This window comes from Clytia hemisphaerica, unplaced genomic scaffold (genome assembly GCF_902728285.1).
Source record: "Clytia hemisphaerica strain Z4C2 unplaced genomic scaffold, Clytia hemisphaerica genome assembly, whole genome shotgun sequence".
Taxonomy (NCBI): Eukaryota; Metazoa; Cnidaria; class Hydrozoa; order Leptothecata; family Clytiidae; genus Clytia; species Clytia hemisphaerica.
The window spans coordinates 905408-928207 of record NW_027103890.1 but is presented as its reverse complement, the minus strand read 5'-3'; the positions used below and the strand labels follow the sequence as shown (position 1 = coordinate 928207).

General features: G+C 35.4%; 1 protein-coding gene across 2 annotated transcripts in view; it reads right to left on the bottom strand.

The window, feature by feature from the left end:
• The window catches only part of LOC136808603 (lymphocyte antigen 75-like), a 46590-nt gene extending 28010 nt beyond the window's left edge, over positions 1 to 18580 (bottom strand). Inside the window, exons 1-23 of one of the 2 annotated variants that reach the window (XM_067065141.1) lie at positions 18496 to 18580; positions 16156 to 16380; positions 14430 to 14636; positions 14153 to 14203; positions 13195 to 13379; positions 12340 to 12562; positions 11560 to 11994; positions 11197 to 11366; positions 10728 to 10892; positions 10204 to 10363; positions 9321 to 9413; positions 8795 to 9013; positions 8277 to 8369; positions 7859 to 7897; positions 6971 to 7288; positions 6490 to 6661; positions 5581 to 5753; positions 4894 to 5088; positions 4099 to 4299; positions 3477 to 3500; positions 2650 to 2910; positions 1287 to 1440; positions 689 to 954 (exon numbers count right to left, since the gene is read on the bottom strand). In XM_067065141.1, coding sequence (XP_066921242.1) covers positions 689 to 954; positions 1287 to 1440; positions 2650 to 2910; positions 3477 to 3500; positions 4099 to 4299; positions 4894 to 5088; positions 5581 to 5753; positions 6490 to 6661; positions 6971 to 7288; positions 7859 to 7897; positions 8277 to 8369; positions 8795 to 9013; positions 9321 to 9413; positions 10204 to 10363; positions 10728 to 10892; positions 11197 to 11366; positions 11560 to 11994; positions 12340 to 12562; positions 13195 to 13278 — 3445 coding nt within the window. In that variant the 5' untranslated portion in view covers positions 13279 to 13379; positions 14153 to 14203; positions 14430 to 14636; positions 16156 to 16380; positions 18496 to 18580. Of the gene's footprint in view, positions 1 to 688; positions 955 to 1286; positions 1441 to 2649; positions 2911 to 3476; positions 3501 to 4098; positions 4300 to 4893; positions 5089 to 5580; positions 5754 to 6489; positions 6662 to 6970; positions 7289 to 7858; positions 7898 to 8276; positions 8370 to 8794; positions 9014 to 9320; positions 9414 to 10203; positions 10364 to 10727; positions 10893 to 11196; positions 11367 to 11559; positions 11995 to 12339; positions 12563 to 13194; positions 13380 to 14152; positions 14204 to 14429; positions 14637 to 16155; positions 16381 to 17732; positions 17896 to 18495 lie in introns of those variants that run through there. The other variant, XM_067065140.1, reaches the window with a different exon arrangement.
• Between the last annotated feature and the right edge of the window lie 4220 nt (positions 18581 to 22800).

The window sequence follows — 22800 nt, the reverse complement described above, 5'->3', positions numbered from 1 at the left end:
AGCAATTTTAATTTCTGACTGGCCCGCTCTTTTAATCTCTTTTGTTTCATATATTTTCGAATGTAATAGACGACCTTATTTTGTAACTAATGACATTCGAATTATTTTCAAAACAAAAAAAAATCTTTTTATAAAAGAGAACAAATCTAAAACTAAATATAAAGACCAAAAAGTTATGACTAAGGCTAAAAAAGGCGTAACTTAAAATTGTCTTTATTACTTTTTGAACTTGATAAAAAGATTTACACTATTCTATTTTATTCGCATGGTATTTGTTACCATTGCCCTAAGAATCTCATGTTTTTAATTTTACTCCTTTATCTTGGCACCAAAGTTTTTCAAAGTAACGAGAGTTTGATGGCACGTTTATCGTTTATCGCTTCGTAGTACACTCTGTGCACATTGTCTGTTTCATGAAAAAATTCCCGTACAGAGACCTCTGCGATGAAGTTTTATTTATAAATAGCAACACTTCTCTCATCGTCTCCCCTCTCTCACCAACACTCTATCGCAGCGTCCGGTTTGAAAAACCTCAAATGAGAAAATAAAACAACAGACCCTCTACGGCAATGAAGTTTGAAACAAGAAGCCGTAGATACTGGGTTTGTGTACAGACAAGAACCGCTAGTATAATATTAAATCATTACAGACCTTTTCACGAATGTCTTCAAAAATGTACAATCGTTACCTGTTCTCTTTTGGCAGAAAAATGGTAGCTCTTCGTTCCCTTTGGCTGCCCTCCACAACATGGGTTCGAGTCCAGTGTTAACGCCTACTTTACTGAAGTTGCCAAATGCAGGGTTGGGTTGGCGATTAAACCATTTTGTGAAGGTGACAGGTACATTCTTGATCCATTGGTATTGTTGACTACTCAGACTGTACTGAATGCCGATCCAAACATTCGAGGGTGAATTCAATTTGGTTAAAAGTGACGTCAGCAATTTTTGTTCGCTTCTGAAAAAAAAAGGTTAACGGGATGGTGTATACCTAGAGTGCTTTAGACGTTCGGAGTGCTTTAGACGTTCGAATGGCTTTCCGCCATGACTTTTTGCGGACGCGTTCGCGAACAATTCTGGGTATGAGATCATCAGAAGGACTTCAAAATAAATTCTGGTGAAATACTCCCCAATATTATTTTCCCAATTTTGACGTGTTAAGAGACAATTCAATGAAAAAATCGTCTCGTTTTATTCGGGTTTAAAAGTCACTACCGAAACTTTTCGATGCAAAACTCATTCGGAATGATTTTGACATGTTATTCAAAGTAACATATAACATATACGTACGGTCCAGGTATGGCGGCAAGGGTTGCTTTATCAGCTACACAAGCGGCTTTAGCATCATTGAACGTTTTCTGATCAGTCATCAATTTATAACAATACAATCCATTGGATGATTTGACGTAACCGTTACCACAAACAGGGTCCACAGAGGGCGTGTCTAGAAGAAATGAGGTACAAAATTCGATCTAAAATTTGACTTAAAAAAGATATTAATTGTTATGATATAGAAAGGAGGTGCACCTGTCAAGGTGAAAAAGCAGAATTAATAGACAAAAGAAATTTGTGTTCGCGCCGCGGGATGGAAGAGAAAGATACAGAAAACGCTGTATCAGCAATAGCCTGGATATCCAAGCTCAAAATTCTAGAAAAAAACAATTTACCTCAATATACAAAGTTCTAAAATTATAGAGATTGGTCTCCCTAGAGAATGAAAGTGCAAACCCATGTTTCCAAAACTTTCCTAGCAAACCCAGGGCAGCAAAACAGAACTTAATAAAAGTAGCCTTACAAGATCTAGAACCATTTAAAACATCCAAAGATTACACCAGAGTCCATGAACAAGTTTGCATGCATTATCGTGACAAACCATCAGACCATGTTTTCTTGGAATTAATGAACTTGTCTCTGTTTTCTTCTTTTTCATGTTTTCATGTAACAGTAAGCTCTATCTTCACTAGCAAGTGGGGGACTATCCTATTTTTGCTTCAGAATTGCTCCGCGCCGTGTAGATTGGTCCTTACGGCTTTAGCGAAGTGAGCGCAAGCAAGCGGACTGCATTCTCATATGGAGAATGCAAATCGCTCTAGGGAGACCAGGCTGTAAACCAGAACATAAAATATAAAAAACTAGACTGTGAAATAGTTTACAGCCTGGCTATCCAGGCTATATCAGCAAATGTTAGGAGATACGTTAAACAATGTTTAAGCAGACTAAACTCGTGCCTTCAAGGCTGATAGTCAAAAAAGCTAATCTTAAAGAATCTTAAAGCAACCGTATGTGTGGCCTGAATTAAGGCCTTTAAAATTGCGGGAAGAAAGAGGAGAAAAACTTGACCGGAAATCGTTCCCCTTTAATGCAAATTATTTTTCAAATATCCCAAAAGTTTTACCCTTCCTCAAATTCTAATAGAATATTTGTTCGCAACGCGTACATTTGCCAATTGATTATTCGTACTAGTTGTAACGAGGCTTCGTTGAATTGACAAAGCGCTGTTTCTTCAAAAACTGACACACAGCACCATGAACAGCGAAATGTTAATGAAAGGTCGATGATGTGCCAAATTATTTGGTAAATAGGGGGATCGAAATCCGTCTTTAAGAGAAAATTAGAGACTTTTGAAGACTGTTCGAAAATCGAATCAACTTACCATCAACGCAAGTGTAAGTGATATTTAACATCTTCCACGTATAAGTCGGACACGGGTTTTTACCGAAAAACGAATCGGTTGCCTTGACAACACAAGACAAGCCATGACATTTGTTCTCCACTAACTTTTTAGCTTCATCTTTATTGAAATAACAATTTCTCAACTTGCTTCCGTACATCACTTCAAGAATCTTTATTTTCTGTGATAACGGGCAACCGATCGTCATGGTAACATAATAAGATGCGATTGAGTTGCGAACGACTGTTGAAAAAAAAACGAATAAGGAAGAATAGTTTTAATCGAATTCCGCACCCGTCGGTAGAGTGGCTTTTCCGGTAATGTAAATGTTGTGGTAATCACTCTAGTCCTCAGTTCAGTAGTAAACTTTCGCTAATTCGAACTCGAACTATAAGTCTAGTTTATTCGAATTACAGTATATAACGAGGGCCTCAACCCTGACGGCAGCTGAGAATTAGTTTGCATTGTAGAAAAATTCGAATAAAAGGAATTATAATTCCCATGTTGACACTTAATGACCGTTTTAATTCTAGCACAATTTTTTGTTTTGATTTTGTGTCCTGGAAGGTGTGAAAACAGGAGGTTATGTTGGACCTTAAACCATGTCAATGCAGGTTTAAATATGGACATGTTTACGAGGTTTCCCTCTATAGAAATTTTCCCTGGTCATTTTTTTTTCGTGCAATTGAAAGGGTGAAATTTCTCTGATGAGTATTTGTGCCATAGCCTTTCACGTAATACAGTAAGTAAGAGTGTTTGGCGGTAGAGGATTAGGCTGACTAAGAGTCAATAATAATTTGAGTCTTTACCTGTTTTTGTGCTGGGCGTCAAAGCTGAAACGAAAAAATAATTTTCAGATGAACAAAATTTCAGAGATGGAGAACAAACCTTATCGGAGTTTTTGATTTTTCTAAAAAAGCGATGCATTGTGGAATTGTTTCGAGTGTATTACAATAGAAATCTCTTAGGAATTCCTCGAGGGAATTCTATTATAATACACTCGAAACAATCCCACAATGCATCGCTTTTTTAGAAAAATCAAAAACTCCGATAAGGTCTATCATACCTGAACATGAAATTAGTACCCAACACCATATCACAGAAAAATTAATCGATTTACTGAAAAAGGCGTCACACTTTACATTTAATACCAAGTTTATGTAATTATGCTTTTCTGCGACGACGAAGACGGTTAGATTCTGATTTGTCTAGATCCCAGTCGACAGAGAACGGCGGTAAATCATCCCTTTTACCGTCTTTGATTTTGCGGGAGAGAACTGCGGGTTATTCTACATCGCTTCAGTCCTCAAAAGTGCAAATACATGAACTCGCTCATGTAGTTACAAAGTTTTTTAGGCAACGATTATTATTTTGAAGTTTTAAACTTCCCCAAAATGAAACAAAAAAGAAACAGTGATAATTTCATCTTACTTTTGGTGAATTTACACACGTAGCCTTTCTTGCTGTAACAGTAATGGTCATTCCATCGTTCTGTTCCGTTGACCGTGTGAACGCATCTTGTGTATTGATATGACCTGTAACCAGCATTTGGTTCGCCTGTCTGCCAAGCGGTGTACGCGACGGCCGTATTGTCACTCCATTTGAAAGGTGTGTCTTTTTTCATCGATAAACCTGAAGCAAGAGCATTGGAGTTAAAGAATGTTCAACGGTTCGATTAACAACGTTGTCGTTGTTAATCGAACCAGGAAATAGTGTCTCTGAATCATAAATTAATTAAGCTAAATTAAGAACTCGGAACTAAATTGGTTCTGAGCTGTCTAGATTTTTTTATGCAAAAAGAGAAAACCTATAAGAACTCGTTTCGATAGCTTTTTAACGATGACGCTTCTCTTTTATAGCAATAAAGACATTGGTTTTTTAAAACAAATTTTACTACAAATCAAAAATGAAACTCGCTACGCTGTATAAGAAAATGATCGGGCGGTCTAAAGACATGATGACCGGTCTATCCACGTGAAATATTGACACGGGCTTGAAGCAATGGTCAAAGCAAGATGTTTCGTCTGAACGGAAAATGGATTCTACCTACACATCAATTTAACATTATATTTTCAAACTTCAGGTGAATTATGCGGAATTTGGAGACAGAAAAGTCTCGCAATATACTTCACTAAGATGGAAATCCGTCTGAGACGGCACAACTTCAAACACCAACTTGACTTTCCGCAACGAGTTCCAAACCAAAACAAATCTCGTACAACTTACCTATCCACGCATCTTTATTGAGTTTACGGATGTTCATTGCCATGAAAGCTTGTTCGACGGTAGAATGGATGCTGGTCAAATCACCATTCTTACTTTGGCAATCTCTTAACGCACTGTTCCAACTAACCTCATTAGAATTGAACTCGTAACAATAAGAACCATGTGCTATTTGACCTGGTCCGCATTTCCCGAAATCTAAAAAGAAAAAAAAAAGGACGTTATACGAGTGATTACCAATAATGTAGTATATACATTATTTATTAGAACAAGGCTTCGGCTTCGATGTTCTTGAGTTGAGTGTTATAAACGTGTTCTATTTTCACCATTCTGTGAGTATTTTGGTGAAATTTCTTGAAAGGTTGGATGCTTTAGAGTCTGCAAAGCCTTAAATTGTTCTTAGCTTATATTTAATATTTTGCCCATTGAAGCCGTGTGTTCTTATGTAGTTTGTTATAGAATATGTCTGAACTCAAAAGGTAGATCTTGCTTTTCAAAATTCCATTCCCCTTGAAAATCCAGGGGGTGGTTTCGGAAAGAAATTTTTGTCCTATGAATTTCAAATGGGAATGAAATCAAAGCCAATTTTTCACCGGGGACGAAATAGAATTTTTCAGTGGAGCGGGGGTCCAAGTGGGTCTGTAACACGGGAGTTGTCGTCTTAGAAGTCGAATAAAAAGTGAAACTTACCAGTAACATAATCAGTAAAAATCTCATTTCCCTTCAAAACTCGTTCAAACATAGCTAAGGAGCCAAATGCCATTTTAGTGAGTGTGTAGGGACTGGCCGCTGATCTACCAATGTAAAGTGAATTGACCATTTCTGACATTTTCCTCCAGTTTGATCTGCCATGAGTTGAGCCTCTGTATGACAAAGAGTAAAAAGTAGATTAATATAAAAAATAAAATATACACTTTTTTATAAGAACCAGTAAATTTTTAATGAGGATCAGTTCCTACTTTTGTTTTTTTGAGCCTGAAATTTAAATCCTATCATGTTCTTGTTCTTCTACAATTTTACGACAGACGACAGACTGGGCTCAACTTCAGTGGCTTCAAATTATTCATAGGTCCAATTGTAGACCCCCAGATATTCACCCAAGGAACAAGTGTGCCAAATTTCAGCCAAATCCAACCATTTTTTAGGCCTGTAGGCTCTGCTCTAAAGTTTTAGCCTCGTTCTGGCGGAAAACTCGTCCCCAGGCCCCAAAAGTCAAGATTTTTGAAAAATGAAAAAAACGCTTCTAGATATTCATACAAGGAACAAGTGTACCAAATCTCAGCTATATCCGACCATTTTTGAAGTTTCCAGGCTGCCCTAAAGTTTTAGCCTCGTTTTGGCGAGAAACTCGTCCCCAGGCCCCAAAAATCAAAAATGAAAAAACACCCCTAGATATTCACCTTAGGAACATTCCTAAATTATTCTTACTTTCCAAAGCTTTTCTTAATTGTTTGAGGCAAAGTGATAAAAAGTCCCAAGGTGAAGAAATTAATTAGATCGTTACAAAAATGTGTAGGTGTTACGAATCCCGAGAATCTAACGACAGTGGCGACGAAACGACTACTGACGACTACCGGCGACCGACGACGGAAAACTTACGTTTGATTTCCGTTGACGTAAGACGTTAACCCTTCCAATGCGGAGAACGTGAACGCGTAATGATTCCATTGGCTTCGAGGAAAACCTGATGAGATTGTGTATGTAGTGTGAGAGGTTACCAAAGTGATTTTGATGTGTGTGTTCTCAATATAGACGACGTAGCCAGCAGCTCCTGTGAAATGAGAAAGTAGATTAAGATTAAGATCCACTTTTTCCTATTCTAATTAATGGGCTCTAGAGTGCGGTTCTCAATGGAGGGCGGTGCTCAATGGATAGAGGGGCTCTAGAGTGCGGTGCTCAATGATTAGCGGAGTTCAATAGAGTTTGGAGCAAAACAGTTATCACATTACAACAATAGTTCTTACGAAGAGACGACTAGTAATATAAAGTGTTGCGAGAAAATGAATCAGAAAATTTATAATTGATATAAATGGATTTGAATTAGAAATTAGCCAGCCCAATACTATTACTAAAAACGTACCATTTGAGCCACCAAGGGAGTCCACAAGAACTTTTTTGTCCGCTGAAACAGCTTCACTGTATTTAAACAAAAAGGACATTGTGAAACCATGAGGACAAGAATTAGAATCAGGGTGACTTGCGCACGTGTTTTCAATCCCTTGTATGCGGATGTAATTCGTTTTTCCGTCAAACGAAAGATATTTCTGGTCTGTATTATTAATGTAGAAGCTTGTTGAAGAAAATGTTCCGTAGGGTGTGGCTTGTGTTGTTCCGGTTATATTGTTTGTGTCAGTGACTCGGTCCAACTTGTAGTAGTAATCCGTGGAAGAAAAGAAATCTAGAGAGAGAATCGTACAAGCGAATTTAAAACATGGGAATTATTACAATATGTTTTTTTATAAGTACATCCAAAATTCTTCAGATGTTCTTCTTTTTGAGTTTTGAGTCTTCTTAATAGTTCTTAACATAGCGTCTTATTTTCACCATTTTTCAATATTCCTAAGAAATACCAAGTGTACCAGAAATAAGTATGCTATTGTAGGCAGTAGAAATGTCAAAAAAAGTATTCTTAAATTGTTCTTAATAGTCCGATCATCGAAGCATGATGTTTTTTAAATGGTTTGTTCTACATAACAAAACAACGAAACGTCTATAACATATAGTTGGTTCAGATAATATTGGTGCCATATTTGATATTATTTCAACCAACGTATTAGCTTAAAAAAAAGTTTAAAAAAAAGTAAGTCGATTTGTAAAAAGGAGTTTTTTTTACCAGGCAGTTTTTCTTACAATAGCTCCATAAACTTGGAGACATAGCAATAGAGCCTAAAGGTGTTTGTAAAGGCGACAGCTAAAATCAACATTAATGTGAGATATAGATTGTTTTGGTGTAAATGAAAACACTTACTGTTGTTGAAAGAAATCTTTGGTTTGTAGGGATTTTCATCTGGAACGAACAAAGATGGGTTACAATTCATCTGAAATACCCGTCCAAAACTCTTTTGCTGACTATTTGATTGTCATTTCTAATAATTTTGAAAATTGCTAAACTTTTTCATTGTTTTTTAGATGTGCTTGTTTTTTTAACCATTATGGGCCTGGAATGTTGTTAGTGGCTAAATTGCAAAAGGACCTCTGATTACAAAAATTAGCCTTCAAATGGAGAAAATTTGCTGTGTGATTTTAAGTTGACAATGAAAACTATTATGGCTGCGAAATTTAACAAAAATTCCTCATTTTTATGCCAAAACTTCAGCCCTGGTTGTAAAAACTGGGTTCTATAACGTGTACAGTACATTAAGAACGAAGACATTTTGTATACGTACATGTTTTTTTACAAATGAATTCGTTGAATTGAGTACAATCTTTGATAGACCATAAAGCATCTTTTGTCTGCACTACTGCACAATTTTGCGAGGCTGAAATAAAATGAATGAAAGGACATGTATAATGTGTCAATGTTGTGGACTGGTTCCAATGTATTGCGAATCACTCCCTTTATGAACACTAAACATCCTTAGGCAGAATGCAACAAATATAATGAAAGAATGCAATATAAACCGGGGTTAAGACCTCGTTGCACACTTGGCCGGCTCGAAAAACGGTAGGTCGAATCTTAGAGAGCAATCAAAATTTTAGTGTAAATACACCTTTTCAACCGTAGTCGCGCGGGCATTTTTTTGTCCGCTTTATCCCACTAAAACTGTCCCAATCCTTTTTTGACGCATTTTTCTATTGTCTATTGGTGGAATTAAAGCGGGCAAAAAATGCCCGCAAGACTACGGTCGAAAAGGTGTATTAAGGAATGCTTTGTTAACCGAAAAGGTTTCATAATTCTTCTTACCATCGGTTTTAGGGAAGCCGGAAGACCAGTAATTGAACAGTAACGGTGTTTGATCACTGAACCGGAAAATTCTCTCCTCGTCTAGATCGTTCAAACCAGTCCAAAAGCTGTCAATCTTTCCTTGTTGAGGTTTCAACCTGTTCTTGATGTATGCTTGTTCAGTTGTTGACTCGATACTGAGTAAGGAGCCACCTTGTGCTTTGCAAATACTTTCAGCAGCTACATTTATACAAAAGTAGGAAAATATGAAATTAAAAGTGTTTTCGTGTGAGACGGAAAGTGGATTTTGCACACCATATTAGCACATACTCTAGAAATTTTGGTGAATTATGCAGAATTTTGACACAGAAAAGTTTCTCATACTTCGCTGAAACAGAAATTCCGCACTTGACACACGGAAGAATATTTAACACTACCACCCTGATGTTCTTATATAGTTTGTTCTTATAAAAAGAATGATGTAGCAAACGAGTGACCTTTCTTCTATAATCAAAACCAAAAAACAAGAAAGACTTTAAAAACTGACCATCCCACGTGGTTTTCTTGGTGTTGAGTTGATAACAATGTTTGGTGTTCGGCTCTCGTTTCCATCCCAATCCACAATATTTAGAATTCTCCTCTGAAAATGAAAAGTTTTAAATTATTCTTAGGTAGATATTTGGGAAATTTGGGATTTGGGATATTTCAAAAAATGTTTTATTTAATACCAATCGACTATACATAAGAGGAAACGAATAAACCACCTAGTATCAACAGAAAACCATATTTTCTGAGATAGACACCGTAGCACCTTTTAACATTTCATATACTCGCCAGAGGGGAACTGTTTTTTCTCGACGCTGTTTATAAAAGTGATTAGAAAATTAAGTGTTAGGATGGAGATTATGGAGTATCACATTATTGTTACATCGGCTTTGATAACGGTGCTTTATAGAGAGAATACGTAGCTCAAATTTAATGTAAATACGCTCATAGCATAGTGAGTGGGGGGGAGGTTGGTGTTTTGGGTCGAAAATTTCCAGGTAGAATTTGGAAATTTTCCAGGTTTTAGTGGGAGAAACAAGTTAAGGTGGGGATTAATTTGCTTAGGTGGGATTTTTGGCGTTTTGGTAAAAGTTAATGTAATTTTTTTCTTATTTTCAATTTAATTATAATTTTTTCTATATTCTATAAATAATTATTTTACTATACTAAACTTTTCTCCTTTTTAACATTATACTGTAAGAATTTTTGTTTTGTACCTCGAATTAGTATCATTTTTCCGTGGGAATAGCATTTTTAGCTGGGATCTGGGAGTCTGGATTGAGGGTGGGAATGTTAGGGTTAGGTGGGACCTGAATTTTTGGGTGGGACCTGGAACCCCTTGTACACTATGTATAGCCCAGTACACACAAACATTTGAGACTTACCAACAGGACATCCATACAATTCCAAACGAAGACAACAATTCTCCTTGCATTCAGCCTTGATGGGATAAACTCGAACATATTGAGCGATCAACGGACTCGGTAATGGAAGGTTCATCACTTTCTCAAAGTCTGTCCTCCATGATTTATAAGCTCGGAATTTCTGAATGAAATTTGAATAATAAGCACTCCATTAAACGCGCGTCGAGATTTTCATTAGAGCTGGAGCCAGTGAACTGAATGTGTTATAAAACCAGGTATGTTTCTAAAATCCCATGTGTAGCTATCAAGTTTTTAAAAAAATAGTATAAAGATCATCTCAACTTCGAGGAGATTGACCTTGGCGATTAACGACGGCTGGCCGCTGCGGTAGAACAAAAAAGGCTTTGTGAAACACTGTACCAAAAAACAACCGAATACTTTAAAATGCAATAGAATGAAACTTAAATAAAGATTTTGTTCTCTGCGAATTCTGAAATGAATATCGATTAGTTATTTCTCAACCATGATATCGATTATATACATACGAAATATTTAGCAGGTGGGATATCACCATAAACATCCCATGAGACACCGTCCATCGAATATTTGATGTAGAAACCAGTCACAAAGGCTTGCGAGTTGGCTTTGCCTTGCATTCCCAAATATGTCAAGCGTTCTGGTTTCCCTAAGTTGATTTCGATCCAAGGATTCTAAAATGATGTAAGAGTTGTCAAATTATCAATAAAACATTTGATGTTGTCACAAGAGCGCAGAGAGTAGACTGATCAAGGAATTACCTACCTAGCTCGAATAAGTTTTATAGTTCCTTCAGTTAATAACCTTACTCCATAATTCGAAATTTCCTTGATTCAAACAAATTTTATTTATTTTTTTTTTTTTTACACTAGCTTTATTTGCTGAAATAATGTTGTATAGATAGATGAATTTTTTATCAAATATGATGCTCCCAGAAGATCAATAACAAAACATATGAGCCGTCATCATCCAACAAACCTGGTCGTTTTCAGCCGCACACCATGCACCATCGAGGTTCCCTCCACCAGGTAGATAAAGTTTTGCAGCATGTGGTGGCGTGACCACAGAGAGTTGACTGCTAGCACTGAATGATGTGTCTGGTATCTGATGGTTTTGAATACCGATCGGATCATAACACCTGTCTTGACCTGAAAAATCCGATATATTTGATAAATACGTTTTCACTTCAGCAAGTACATTGTATTGATGTGATATTGGGGAAATCTCCCCTGTAAATGAGGTAGTATTGATTGCGGTATTAGTGGTAAAATAAAACTCTGAAAATCTAACCTATGTGAATCTGAAAGAAATCTAAATATAAACAACAACGTCTGATTTTACCTCTCTTGACTTTGCACACAAAATAATTATTTTCAGTGCAAAGCGAAGCTTCCCATCCTTGACTACTATACGCCAAAGATGATTTCGAGCAATTCTTAGAAGCATCTGGCTTTCCATTTTTCCAATTCTGGTAAGTGATATCAGAATGGTCAGTCCATGCAAATGGTTTCGAGTTGTTTTTGTATAAGCCAGTCCAGAAGTAACCACGGTAGACTTTCATATTACGATATTGAGTTTCTAAGAATTTTTGCTCATCAGGTGACGTAATACTGACGAGATCAGCTCTGGCAACGTCAATCTTATCTTTCCATGGACTGTTGAAATCTAGACAAATTCTTCTTGCATTTGACCATGTTGTTTGTTGGTTAGGATGAGCATTGATTTGGTAACAATGGTCTTTGTATGTGACCCAACCATCTGGACAGTTATGGACACCTAGAAAGGGTTCAAAAGTGAGAATGATCATAAATCGGACAAGATCTAACATTTTCGGTGGTTTTTCCAAAAAAAGATAATTAGGATAAGTAAATAAGAAGGTCTAACCACGTACTTATAATTTCTCTTTAATTTTTGCCAAAAACAGTCATAATGTGCTTACTAAAAAATTAATTCAATCCTCTGTTTACAAGCTCGTTATGTGAATGAGTTTCAAACATAAACAATTCAACAGCAGAAAAACCCTATTTTTATTTTAGGGCAGGTGATTCTATACTGCTAGAAATAGTGCCTGGAAATAGTACCAATTGTAGACATGTCGATACTATTATTATTACAACCAACCTGATTTTTTTTCACAGATGTAATCTCTAATGGAAGAACAATGATTATCATTCCATTTGCCAGGGAGCCAATGACCATAAATTTCCACACAATCTTCACTTCCAAAACTGTTACTTGGTTCTCCTGGACGCCAATTCACATTGAGTGTTTCATTCAAAGGGGTTCCGTCAACCCAGTGGAATTTCTTGCTGATGCCTTGATCTGTCAAACCAATCCAATATTCCTAGAATTTAAAAAATTGATAAAAAGTCTAAAATTTTCGAAATTCAAAAATAAAATTTCTTAATCAGGGGATAAATATGTTAACAGACGCTAAATGAAGTCAAATTATTAAAATTTTAAAATCATTATCAAGATGATGAATTTTTCCCTTATGTATTACAATGAAATGAATACAGTCGCTCTGATGTTGTCTTCTGACCAGCCACTAAAACCGTTGGAAAACCAACGGATCTGGCGAGACTCGAACTCACAACCATGCCATTCGTGGGCAATTGCTCTACCATTGAGCTACGGGTCCATGTGAACCCGAGGACTCAATTGCCTAATTATCAAAATTAATTCTAAATATTGATTCTGAAATTATCAGGTACGAATAATAGAAATATGTCTTTGAAGATGTAATGCTCAAGATGTGGTAAAAGTATTTTGCAGTTTTTTAAATCCTAGATCACCGAAAATGTTTATTTAGTTGAATTTGGTATCTGACAGTGCAGTACTTACAGCTTAAAAAACCATCTTCTATGCTAGTTAAAAAATCTCACAAAAAAAATTGAAAGATGGTGCATATGCATATACTTAGTGTATACCTTATAAAATCTACCCTGATTGGGAAATTCTTTTTTGCACACTTACAGATCTCAGGGGTCTTATTTCATTGGTGATAAAATCGTTCTCATCTTGACTGTCAATAACGAGCAAATCACCGAAACGTCTCATACAATCTGACCTTGCATCTTGCCAGCTCTTAGCAATTCCCTTGATGATACCATAACATGAAGTTCCCCAAGGGATCCATCCGGCTTCACAAGTGACCGGTTCTTTGGAAGATAAATTGTAGTAAGTAAGTTAAAAGTACCAAAAAATGTAGCCCGGGGTTAAAGCTTTTTTATAGACTGGATGACGCGATTAAGTGGCCCAGTAGTATATGGTGATATGCTTTTGCTTATCATTAGAAAGCAAAGTTCAGTCAGAAGTAGACTCTAGTCTACAAAAAAAGCAGCTACCAAGCCTTTAAAGAGTGTGAAACAGTTAAGGTTTACCAGGTAGGATTGAAATCAAATATATGAAGTTGCTGCATTGGTTTTCTAATATAAATTAGAATTTTAGACACAATTTCTTTGTGGCATTTAGGGTCGATAGGTTTATTGTACAGATAAATTCATAAAGCTATATATTGAAGAGTTACAAGCAATTTGTATTTCATAAATTCCTGATTTATATTATTTTAAGATTTCCTTCTACGAGCAAATATATCTTGGATTAATTAGTAAAATATCAAATTAAAACTGTTGTAGAACCTAAGGAAGACTTTCAATTCAATCAAAACAAACACTTGAGCAGTTTTTATAAATACAGTTTCAAGTAATTCAAAATGCTGTCACTTTCATTCCATGAAGTATATCTTGCCCCAGGTATTTACTATCAATTATAGTTGTACTTGAAACGTTTTTGAGCACTTGATTGCAAAACAGCCACTTTGAATAGAACGGATGGAGGAAGTCCTTTGCCTTATATTCCTTCTCTTTTTATATTTCAATAGGAGATGAGAAAGACGTTTCACAGAAAATCGCCAAACCCAGAAGGTACTTACTTGTGGTGGTTTTTGGATATGGTGGAACAGTAACGTTGAGCTTTTCAGCTCCTAAAATTAAATCAAGAGAAACTTAATCAAGTCAAAATACTCAACTATGTAACTTTAAAATCAATAGATAATACTCCTGAAAACAGGCTGCTATCTGCCTATCCATCAATCTTTAAAGGAAAAACAACAACAATCTTTAAGTCTTCATACTTATGAATTTAAGAATAATCAACAATAAAAACCATGTAATGTGTAACCAATAATCGAACAATAAAAGGATATTTACCAAGCTTTTTCTTGCAAATAAAACCAAACTGGGCATCACAATTATTATCATTCCACTTTCCATCCCAAGTTGTTTCAGCACAATCTTCTTTGCCACCATAATCATTTGGCTCTCCTCTGTCTTCTCGCCAATTATGGAAGATGGTACGGTTGAAAGGAGTATTATCGGACCATTTAAATGTGCCTTCTTTTTCAGCATCAGTTAGACCTGGAGAAGATATATATTTTGTTGTTATTGAGTCAAGGACGACAACTTTTATCTACTGTAAAGAAAACAAAAGAATCTAACTGGACATTTTATCAATCATCTACTTAGATTGATATTACTCATTCGATGCCAGTGTTGTAGGCAGGTTTTGTGAATTTGCACGAACCAATAAGGCTTTTATGCAAGTTACAGAAATTCCTTTCACTGACAAGACTTTTTTTTGCTAGCCATTAATCCATATCATATATAAGCAGATATAAGCCTAAATAATAATTGTTTTATTTTTTGGTATTGGGTATTCTATTTTTTCACTTTCAGTAGTAAGTCTTGCTTATTTTTTTCTTAAGCTTAAAAACAAAAGAATGAAAGGAAAGTTTTTAACATTTGTATAACATTTCTAAAAATAGTAATGAAACTAAAGTAAAGATATCGGTTAAAGGTTACAGGTTGAAAGGTCATGGATTAATTTGTTAACATCAGAACGTTAATGGGATAATTTATTTTTTACAAATACTCAAGTCAAAATTACATGTTGTGTAGTATAGAAAACGGAATATGGACAAACAAAATAGTATTCCTTGAGAGGTTATAAAGGGTATATCTCAGGCCTGTTCACATTTTTTGAATAGCTTTTGATACAAGATGTGACATGTCTAAAAATATTGGTCTTTGATGTTCATATTTTAATGTATGTAGGCAAGGATCAAATTGCAACTATAGATGAGACAGCAAAAACTTGCAAAGGCATGTGACTTGAAAGTGAATTTCACAATCTTGATAAAGAATGTCAAGACGTAATAAACCAAAACATTTACATGATACAAAGGAAATCACTTTAGATTTTTATCTTGTCTCTATGTCTCTCATTCATAAAATAATAAAATCTTTAGGAAGTAGAAATCACGTCTCTGAAATTTTTTACATAACATAAGGTCATAAAAAGTGGAGATTTGCTTACAACTAATATCCAAAACTAAAAAGATATTCTTATCAATTTTTAGCACCAAATCTGAAATTTTGATACACTCGTAAGGATAATACATTATTGTGGTTGATAACATAAGTTTTATGAGAAAAAAAACATAAAAATTTATATAGGAGTAAATTATACACCTGGGACTGTAAAAGAATCAGGAGGCAGCCTTTATTAAATCTACTGCTGAACACACATCCCAAGGGGAGTACTACCCTTGCTGACCCACAGGGGTGTGTTAGTTGCTGAAGTTGGAAAACGGATCCTAACGTGGGACTTGTTTTTTTTTGAAAAAGGTAACCCTGAATGAGACAGTAATTTCAAAATTTTCTCAAAATTTACCATATTTTTAACAAATCCCCCAAAAAGGTACCCTTCCAAGAACTGATTTTTTTAATTTGGTGTTTTTACAACCCTTCATGGGACTCATGAATGTGATAAAAGGTACCCTGTCCAGCAGTACATCCGGTCCCCCGTACAGCCCTGTAGCCCTTTTTGCCTAAGTAGCCCACCCCAATGCACATATTAAAATGCAACATTTCTTACCAATCCAATAGTTATTATTTTGAATTGAAGTCCCATTAAAGAATTTATCAATATAGATTTGTTCATCGCGATCTCTGATACTGAGAAGATCGCCGCCTTGAAGTTGACAAATCAGTCGAGAATCACTCCAAGTTTGTGGGCGTATTGTTGGGGTTGGAGTGGTGAAATGATAACAATAGCCATTATATTCTGACCAATCTTTATCACAAGCTGCATTGGCTCCAACTGTAAAGAAAATAACAAGATGAAATAGTATCACTTTCCAATGGTCATTAGGTGAATAGGTTAGAGAGATATTGAAATATTGGATTTTAATCCTAGTGATTTCTAACAAATTTTAAATGCAGAATCTTAGTAAAATATTTAAAGATATCTTTCATCACAACAAAAAGCAAAAAGTACACTACTCCCTAACTGACAGTATTGTTAGGGACCTATTCTTTAAAATTTATAATTTGATAAAACTGCCTACTGTAACCCAAGATTTATCCAAGATGTTTCTACTGCTTACTGCTCAATTACCTAGATGTTTGTGAACAAAGAGACAGCAAATTATCATCCCATGTAAAATCAAGTTGGACCTTCACAAATGTATTTTGCTAAATTTGAGCAAAAGGTGCTACAGTGGACATCAACCTTGATTCCTATACAGGCAACCAAGGTTTGATTCCCACTCACACGGTTCACCAAAATCTAACTTTATGTAGGATTTTTAAAAATTGTTTATTACGAAGGAATCCATGTCCTGCATTACCGTTTTGGAATGCAAACTAATCTAGAGGGGCAGATAATAAACTGAAAACACAAATAAACTTTTTGAAAAGTTGACTAGGCTAAGATTTTAAGTATAAGGCACAGAATTGAAAATTACTATGAATTCTTCTCTAAAGGAAACAGTTTAAAGTTATAAGATTGGATATCAAGCCCAATGTAGCCGAAAGGACACTTTTAAAACTTAATGTAAGTTGGTCTAATTTTGACATTCCTCTTCTAATTCCGACATTCATCTTTAGAGATAGAAATAGAAGGAAGGTTGGAACCACCGATACACAAATGATTTTTTACTCTCTGACTGCTATTCAAAGAAATAGGTTTGTCATCAGCGGTTCTGACCTTTTTATCACTACCAGCTCTTAAAGAAGGATGTTGATATTAGATGAGGGATGTTGACAACTTACGGTATTTCTATTTGTGTTATGAGAATAGAAAATGAGCACTTTCTAGTATCAAAATCACCAAAGTGATACTTAGATGAAAAAATTGTGTTTAACTTTATTTCAAATGACATGCTTATCAAAATTTATAAGTTGAGTTTCTACATAGTTTTTACATTTACAGAGTTTCATAGTTACATAACATAGGGATTGAATTTTTATCAAAACTTTTGCACTAGATTTAACCTCTTCTTTCTGATTCCAAACCAATTAGATACAACTTGTAACAAAAATTAGACAACATAAGACACATTCACTTTTATGTTAGGAAAATAGGATTAGAGATTATGCGACAAGACAAAAAAAGTAATTAAAAAAGCATGTTAATTTCTATTTTTAAAATAGAAAATGTAATAAACATACCTCTGTGCAAGCAAGACAAAATTACCACAAAAAGCAAAAACCTAAACATCCTTTAACAGCAGCCATATAACAATGCTTAAGCTGTCTTATAAATGAAGTTTAACTGACTTGTTGGAGAATATAACGTGGCGTGTGATGCTAATATTATGTTTTTATAACATCTAAAAAAATTATCATAACAAACTATTGTATCTTGTTTTACATAGACGTTAAACATAATAGACTCAAAGAGTTTTACAATGACATTATGACCTCAATTGTTTATTTAATAAAAATATGCTAGATTTGCATTTTTCAACTTCAAGAAGTGCAGTAATTAGATGTTACTGCATACAGACATGCCTTTAACATCAATGGATGAATGGTGGAACATAGAACATGTCAAACTGTTGCTTTCTATCATTCCATTCCATAAAAAACATAATTATATATACAATAGGGGTTTTAGACTTAATTAGCACACTGCTTGATATTCAAAACCATTTAATAATTAAGAGTAAGTTGGTATTCAAAATAAAAGGCTCTTAAAACATGAATAGATGTGAATAATGATTTTCCTCTCTTTCTCATTTCTTTTATAACCACACTTTACTGCTATAAACAAACTTTCTTGATGTCTTGTGTTTATCTTTAATCTTTATAGCCTTACTAAAATTGATGTCATCGTTTGTATTCACGATGGGCTGATAACCTTAGAAAACTCTCCACAGCAACTCTCAAAAAGAAAAAACAGTTTTTAAGAAATATAAAGGTTGTCCTTTACCTGGGATTTTATAAACTATGAACTTCTCCAGTTACAAGACAAGTTTTCTGAAAAAGTCCATGTTGTTGTGGAACCCACGTGGTCTGCAAAGGTTTGTTTTGAAATGGATATAAAGCCCCGTCTAGATGTAAGGTAACTAAGAGCCCGCTTACATCTAAATTTGCTTACATAGTTACCATGGCGCCAGTTTCTCCGTGGGGGGGGGCGGCTTGAACAAGGCGCAGGTGTTCAACAATTACACGGCGATCTTCAATCGGATTTTTCGGATTCAAAAAATGCTCATTTTTTGTTGTTAAGAAAAATTAATGAAGTTTAAAGATAGGATTTTCCTTTATCCGATACAGAACAATGAAATGGATATCCAGTGAAAATTTCAGAGCTCTACTGTACTCTTCTACTCCTTTCTGCTGATCGTGATCGGGAATTATTCCAATTCCGATTTTGAATCTTACGCGGGATATGGCGGGATTTTGAGGGATCTAAAATCAAAAATTGTTTAAATTACCCGATTTTGAGCAACCTTCATTAAAACAAATTTTAGTGTTCAAATTGTACACAAAAGTGCTTTATTGACACAAAGAATGGGATTCTTTAAGATACTGAACAGCACTTATTACAAAAATTGACTTTCGATTTTTAAACATTATTCTAAAGAACGCAGTGTTACCTTATCGGGGAAAATTTTATCCCCCGACCAAAACTTCTACGCGATCTTTTTTATCCCCGAGACCAAAACATTCACCCGGAATTTTATACTGCAAGTGCAACCAAAATTCAAATATAATTCGAAAGCATCCAACGAGGACCTTTTTTTAAATATCTGTTTCCTAGACATAGCCTTCCTGGAAAATTTGATCTGTTGGCCGAATATTTCAAAAACCTTATTCCTAGAAATGAAGATTTTTAATCTCAAAGTATCTTTCCTAGAAAATTTGATCTGTTTCCACAATTTTCAGAATTAAAATTTTTCTGTTTTCCCAAAAGGGATATCTGTTCCCCTCTCCTGGAAATTTTCATCTGTTTCCCTTTCTTTTTGTTATTGATATCTGTTTCTCCCATAAAGTTCAATCTGTTTCCAATGCAATATCATCTTTTTTTGGAAACAGATATCTGTTTCCCAATTTATTATGTCATCTCCTAGAAATATTGATCTGTTTCTCTCTGATGACGTCATCAGCTGGAGCGGGGAAACAGATAGCTCTAAGGAAAAGGTCTCTCCTAGAAAATCGGATCTGTTTCCCCATTTTTCAAAAAAAAGCTCTCTCCTGGAAAAGGGAAACAGATATTTCGGGAAAATGGGCTCGTTGGCTGCTTCTGATAATTCTTTTACACCTTTATTTACCGAAATTAGTGCTTTAAACGTCAAATTACAAGATCTATTTTCGAGCTAGTGAAGGAAACTATTTCTTTTGGACAGTTTAGTCGGGTGAAAGTGACGAATTTGAAACTTTGGTCGGGGAAAAGTGACGAAAATACCTCTAGTTGACAAAATTTTTCCCCGACGAAAAAAAAACCCCGACTAAATAAAACTCCGATAAGGTATATTGAAGCCAATTGCTCCCTATGCTTGATATCTACATATAGATGATTGGGGGCGGGAGAGTAAGTTTTACGGCGGAGTGTCAACAGTTTATTATGGTTTATGCGAGCAGGGACTCCGCAAACCAGCCCTGGAGAAAAAATGACTTTTTTTAGCCATTGTATGTAACCCTTAGATAGAAAAAAAAACCCTCTTACCTAGGCCGTTTACACTAATCTCCGAGAGCAGAGTCTGTTACTCCTTGCAAGGCAATTATTCGCACAAAAGGCTTGACTTTAACAACAGTATATCTTCCTAGGGACAAATCACTATCTAAGGAATAAGCCCAAAGCCGAAGAAAATACGGGTATTTGCCGAAAAGAGCTAACAGCCGGTAGAGTTTGCCAGTCTTCAAAACTCTCCCGCCATTTTTTCTCGTTTAGGTTTACCACCATAACGCATACCGCCATACTTTCCCACCTTTAACTATCACTGTAACAGACAATAACATCGTCTACTAAGGTGGTCAGCGACCATCGCATTTGCTACATCCCTTTAGAATGGATGATCTGTTGTGAGATTACTTCCGCACGTAATCAGCACCCATTTTGCCCCACTAACCCTCTCCTCGGCGTACACCTAATATGTCTTCACAAATCTTTTTTTTCATTCATGCAGCGTTATTACTTTCAATCGATAGAACGGCTGAGAAGGCTGGTTAACAAAAGGTGAAAAACGACGAAAACACACATCTGATGATATGACAGGTGGATGTCTGGCTCTCATGCGAGCGCATGTTCATGTTGAAGTCCATCAATGGTGCTCATATCAATAAAGATTTGCTCTAGCGTCTGCCAAAAAAAACTTTTTTCTTGGGATTCTTGGTCTCAGAACTAGGCCATACATTCAAGATCGTTTTCTAATATTTTTCCCCCGTGATTACCCTCATATCTAATTCTTACAAAGCGTGTTTTATGCAAAATCTTAACTTCAAATCGATGCACTACTTTGTAAGCTTGCAATTAGTAGTATCAAATCTTATAGAAAATTATACGTTATTTTAATGAGCTTTTTCGAAAGTGGATGTTAGGTCAAAGATCTTTTACAGGAATAGCCCAGATTGGCAATTTTTGAATTGTACTAAAACAAGCAAGCTTTACAGGAGATTCCTACAAATTTTTTCTTCGCTATCAGAAGAATGATTGTTTATGATTTTGAAAGCTCTGAACAAAAAGGTGTATCGGTTAATCGGTAGTCCAAATTTACCCAAGAGATGTCTCTTAGGAGTTTCTCGGTAGTTCCAAGAAAGGACTAAGCAAAGCATTTTTTCTTAAGAGAGATGGTGTAAGATTATTTTATTTATTTATTTATTTGTTCTTTATTTAACGTTGGTAATAAAAAATAGTTACAAGTACTAATTAAATCCAACATGACATTCGAATATTTAGTATATATTAAATAATATTTTAAAATTTAAAAATACTAGAATATAGAACAGAGTTTGCATGAACAATAGATTTTGGCCTTGATAATTTTTCTTTTAAATTCAGCCAAAGATTCAATAGTTTTGAATTCTAACGGTAGTCTATTCCAAGCTTGGCCAGCTCGGAAATTAAAGGAATTCAAGGAAACTGTGTTCCTGGGAAGTGGAAGTCTAATTTGAGCGCCTCTTCGAAGACGAGGACGTTCGTTGGAATTGTCGTCCCCGTTTTCATTTACATCTTCATCCGTATCTAAATGACTTTGGATGAATTCAAATTGGTCCCAGCCTAATTTATTGCCGATTTTATTGACGCTTTTATAAACTTCCACAAGCATAAACTGGAGATTTTTAGTATGGATTGACTCACATTTAGCTTTCTTCAAAAGTTCATCATAGTTTAGATTGATAGAATTTTGCTTAGCCTTGAGGGCCCTACAATGAGTTTCGTTAAGAAGGTTGTGAGCCAATTTACTACAAAACATCCAGATGAGAGGACAATATCTAAAAGCAGATAAAATAAAACTATTAAATAATAAATCTGCTTGCTCTTGGTTTAAATATGCTCTAATTCTAAAAATAGTTTTGGTCTTCTGTGCAGCTTTTTTGCAGATGTCCTGTACGTGATTATAAAAAGTGAGGCCACTGTCGATAGTTACTCCAAGCAGTTTCACGCTCTCGGAAGACTCTAATGTAATATTTCCAACATTGAAAACTATATTTGCATTCTTTGTGCCTGGAAACAACACCTGAAACTTCTCTGGATTTGCAACAAGGTAAAATGATTTCTAGGTCTAGAATTAAAGCTTCGAGGGCCTCATCTAGAGACGAAGCACTTTTGTGCAGAGTATCGTCATCAGCGAAGTTACAGAGGTCGTCTTCATTAACAAAGAAAAACAAATCATTGATAAAAACATTGAAAAGAATAGGTCCTAAAATAGATCCCTGAGGCACACCAAATAGCAAAGGTAGCCAATTACTGAACGATGAACCAACTCTGACCCTATGCTTTCTGTTTTTTAAATAACTTTGCATAAAAGCTAGGCTTCTACAATCCAATCCATATGCATAAAGTTTTGCGATCAGAAGATCATGAGGCAAACAGTCAAAGGCTTTAGACAGATCCATCAGAATTGCTCCAATCTTTTTTGATTTGGACGGTGAATTTTGCCATTTTCGTAACATATTTAGTAAAGCACTCTGCGTGCTATACTGTTTACGAAAACCACAGAGTCCGTTAGAGAAAAATTATTCAAAGAAGGTGTTGAGTTGATTTGAAATAAGTTTTTCAAAGATTTTAGCCAGA